At 34.4% G+C, this 4,665-nt stretch overlaps 1 protein-coding gene across 1 annotated transcript in view; it reads right to left on the bottom strand.

Moving 5' to 3' along the window:
• The window catches only part of LOC106302878 (galactose oxidase-like), a 14,200-nt gene extending 13,428 nt beyond the window's left edge, over positions 1-772 (bottom strand). Inside the window, exon 1 of the mRNA XM_013739285.1 lies at positions 4-772. Within this exon, the coding sequence (XP_013594739.1) occupies positions 4-772 (769 nt within the window). The remainder of the gene's footprint in view (positions 1-3) is intronic.
• Positions 773-4,665: the final 3,893 nt, after the last annotated feature.

Genomic DNA, 4,665 nt, shown 5'->3' with positions numbered 1-4,665 from the left:
AACTCCTAGGATCACCGCCGGGAATCGCCGGATAAGTTTTCGCCACTTTGTTATTAACATAGTCGAGTAGTATCGCTCGGTTGTTAGCGAATATAAATAGATTTCCATCGGTGTTGAGAAAGACGTAAGGATAAAGATTATTCTCTTCTCCTCTATCATTAGTCTCGGCCAAAAACGGCAAGTCGATAACGTTAGGAGATGTCGTTTTGGGGAAGAACTCGTAGCTGAACTGTCTTTGACCTCCGATAATGATTTGTTTACCGTCGGGAAGAATATGATTAGAAGAGTACCATCTCCTCCTTGCTAAGCCATTGTTAATCTCAACCCAGTCGCACTCATTGTCATCACAAGGAGAGAATGTTCTCGCTTTTAACTCGCCGTCCCGGTCTCCACCGGTTTGTACAAGAAAGCCGTCCGGTCTAAGAGAACCGGAGGAGCACCATGTGTTGGATTGTACAGTTAATGGACGGATGGTGTTTGATTCAACTTTGTATTCAATGGAGTGAGCTGTGCAGTCTATTTTGGAGACTGCGTCTTGTGGGTTGTTACGGCAGTTACCGTTGGGAAGAGAGATGTTCGATGGTCCGAAGTTGGTTCGGTCGAACATCACGACACGGTCGTTGGGGAGGAGCTGCATGTGCATAGCGGAGATTCCGACGTTGGAGAGGAGGAGATCCCATTTTCCTCCGGCGGCGAATGTTACGTGACATGTTAGGAGGAGTTGGAGGGATGTTAGAAAGAGACCATAAAATGTTGTGGCTCGTGCTGCCATTTTTCGGTTCTTGTTTGATCTTTTGTGTTTTTGTTGTTGTGTTTTGTGATGTAAATGTATCGTGGCTTCTTCGTTTTTATAGTGGTCGATGGGACATCATTAAACGTTATTTTATATGTAGTAGTTTAACAAATAATAATTGTATAATTATTTATTAGTTCCAAAAATGAAAAGTCCAATGTCTTACTATATTAATTGAGATTTCGTTATCTTTTTGTTTTTGTTTTGTTTTTGTTTTGTTTTTCTTGAGGTACCTATTTTTAGCAACTTTCTTGAGGTACTTGTATCATCCTTTCATTGCATATTTAAATAGCATATCTTAGTCAGCGACCATCAAGAAAAAAATAGCATTAGCGCCGCTTTATAAGAATGCATGACAGCTAAATTTATTTGCCTATTTTAGTTAGAATCAAAAGTAAAACCTTTTTTTGAGAAAAATCAAAATTAAAACTTAATAGGAATTTAAGAACGCACTCTCCACTAATATATGTGTGTTGATGTTTGTGGGTTCACGAAGCAAGTGATAGATTCGATCGTGGAAACAAACAAAATGAACCCATATTTCGTTAATTAACTTTATTTACTATTTCATTTTGATTTGACATCAACTATTTTTTGGATGCATGATTGTATTACAGATATACAGAATGAGATTTGTCGTGGAAGGAATATTTTAGATTTTTTTTTTTTTTGAAAATAAATATTTTAGATTATTGGATTTACATTATCCTGGAGGGATTTGATACATAATTACAGATTATTTGAGACTACGTGGGATACTTCAAGGACAAGTTAGTTGTGGAGATGCTGTGTTTGACATCAAACATGCAACTACACAAGAGTCCATTACGTTAGACTTTTACTTTAACTTCTATTCTTGTGGTTCGTTGCATGCCAGCCATTTTAATTATCGCTATTTTTGTTGCTATAAATGACAGAACACACAATAACATGGTAAACAACCGCCACTATAGAAAGAAAATAATCATATTGCAATAGTGATATATTGTGGCAATATGGTAATATATTGTAGCAAATATAAAATTGTAACAAAAATGTGATAAATTTAACTTCTTGATGTTTGTATGTTGCAAATTCATGTTTGTCGCATATACGTAGCAAAATTAGTAACAAACTGAGTTGTTGCTAAATATATCATATTTTTGCAACAATTTTTTATAGCAACTTTGTTGTATATTTTCAACATACTTTGCAACATAAATAATGGCAAGACATTGCTACATAAAATAATAGAAATAACATTGCAAAGTTGCAATTATTCTTCCTTGCAATTTAATAGTATTTAATGCAGCAAAATGTATATAAATTTTTTGGTATAATTACAACGTATGGATGCAAAACAAAATTGTTAAAAAAATTTGCTATATAAAATCTACATCGAATTGTTTTGGCAATTTTTCTATAATTACTTTTAAATAATATATCTGGTGCACATATTTTGTGTCGAGAGTTATTTTGTGGTAAATAATATTTCAATAAAATTAGTATATTATCAACTGCGTTGCATAACTGATTATTGTAGTATTTTGTTACAATAATAATAGATGTATTATTTTTACAGTAAATATATATTACAATAACACAAAAACCACAAGACACCATATCTTCTTCTTATGTACTCGCAGCTGTCTACATAGTAGATAGTGTACGGTCTTACCAGACCATAAGCTTTCGCGTCCAGCTAACCTAGCAACTACTCAATGGGAGAGTTCACCAGTTCTTCCCACATATCAATTCCAATTGTTTCTCTTATGTGGGGGAAATTTCCTGGACGGAAACTGTGATTAATTTCTTTTTTTTCCAGGTTAGAAGACCCTTCAGGGTAAAGTCTTGGAGGATAATCCCGTGATTTAACTTCAGCAACATCCATCTGATCATATAACCCAACAATAAATCAGCCACAAGATAACAATAACACATCCGTTCTATAACAATAGCTCAGCCACAAAATGTTTGAATAACTCAGTCACAACATAACTGTAACTCAACCACAACATAAAAGTAACTCAGCCACAACATAACATTAACTTAGTCACGATACAGCGATAACTCAGCCATAACATAACCTTAACTCAGTCGCAACAAAGCCCTAACTCATACGCAACAAAACCCTCAACAAAACCATATAACAGCCGCAACATAACCCTATCTCAGTCGCAACAAAATATAATATATACCGTCGCGATATCCTACCGGAAAAGACTAACTCGTAGATAAGAATGCGGCGAAGACGATTTCGTACAAACGATTGAAGACGATGATTTCGGGCACGACGATAACGGAGAAAACAGAGTATCACGACAGAGAGGTAGTTCGAGGAAGAGGAAGTAAACACATACAATGTCGATGACGGAGAGTGGGAGTGTCCTCGCGGTTCCTTCTTCGACGGTTCCTTCTTCGAGACGACAAAGACAATGTTCTTAGTTTTTTTTTTTACTTCTATGTAGTTATGTTGGAGAAGAGACGGTTTGGTTTCTATTCTGATGATGTGTATATTTAATTAGTGATGTGGATTTAATGTTTAAAAATAATTTCAATTAAAAAAAAACTAACCAAATGCCTTTACAGACATTTACTATGGGTAGAGAAACATTCTAGTAATTTTTAAAAAATGTTTAACAATCTAGTAATAAATCAACTTTTCTTATACATTCTACTAATTTTCTCTACCTTAAACATTCAATGCTTGGGCTGGTCCTTGACTATGACCCCCGTTTGCCATGTAATTCATCCGGAAAAATTACAAGATCAAAATTAACACTTAAAAGAAAATTAATAAAGGATAAATAAAGCACACAAAAACAAAATTACCGAATGAGTTTCTTTCAAATACGGGTCCCTTCAAAGAACTACATGCAGAAGTCAATGAATTGTTGAAGCACCGTACAATTAAGATGTATATATAATGCAAACAATAAAATCTAAACTATCTTGATACTGGATATATCCATATCTTTTTAGTTTAATATTCTCTCAACAAACTAAAGTCAAGCGGTAAATAAAATATAAGGCAGAAAAGAAATTTAACTAAATAAAAATTATATTCTAGTAGGTTTTTTTTGTTGAGAAAATTATATTCTAGTAGTTGCAAGCTCCTCCTACAATTCCTAGAATAAGAAAAATATTTGTTCAATGATTTATAAAAGGCATCTAAATAATTGTATTAAGAACATTGACAATATGATTTACGGGCGTGTATATGAAATTTGATTCATTTGATAGAGTTAGTATACGCAAAAGAAGACCTTACTACTATTTTTTTGAACCGTTTGTAGTTTTGGGCGTGTTATACTTCTGCATGAGACATTTAATAAATTTTCAAATGAAAACCAAAAATTTAGATATTATAGGTGTGGGTTTAGGTTGTTGTGTTATTGAAATCATAGGTGAGCCACTACAAAGGTGAGCCACTACAAGAAAACAGCGGTATTCTGACGGACATTCCGACGGAAAATGAAATCCTCGGAATATCCCGAGGAATTTCCGAGGATATTCCGAGGAAACACAAAATTTGGTTTCCTCAGAATTTCTTCGGAATATACCGACGGAATTCCGAGGAAATATTAATCTGTCGGAATATTCTTATGGAATACCGAGGAAAAATTTATTCCTCGGAAAAAATCGATGAATTTCGAGGATATATTATAGCCGTTAGAGAGCCGTTGGGGGATTTTAAAAATTCCAAGGAAATTCCGACGAACTAGCCGTTTCCGTCGGAATTTCCTCGGTCTGTCTACAGGATTTCAACTATAAATACAAGCACCCCTCTTCCTCTTCATTCACTCCATATCTTCATCCTCCCTCTTACTCTCTTTACACACGAATTTGATTCATAAAAAACATGTCTTCTTCAAATTATTTTCGTTCTTGGA

Source organism: Brassica oleracea, chromosome C7 (genome assembly GCF_000695525.1).
Source record: "Brassica oleracea var. oleracea cultivar TO1000 chromosome C7, BOL, whole genome shotgun sequence".
Lineage (NCBI taxonomy): Eukaryota > Viridiplantae > Streptophyta > Magnoliopsida > Brassicales > Brassicaceae > Brassica > Brassica oleracea.
Note: the sequence above shows the minus strand (reverse complement) of the source record. Positions and strands in the feature narration are given on the sequence as shown.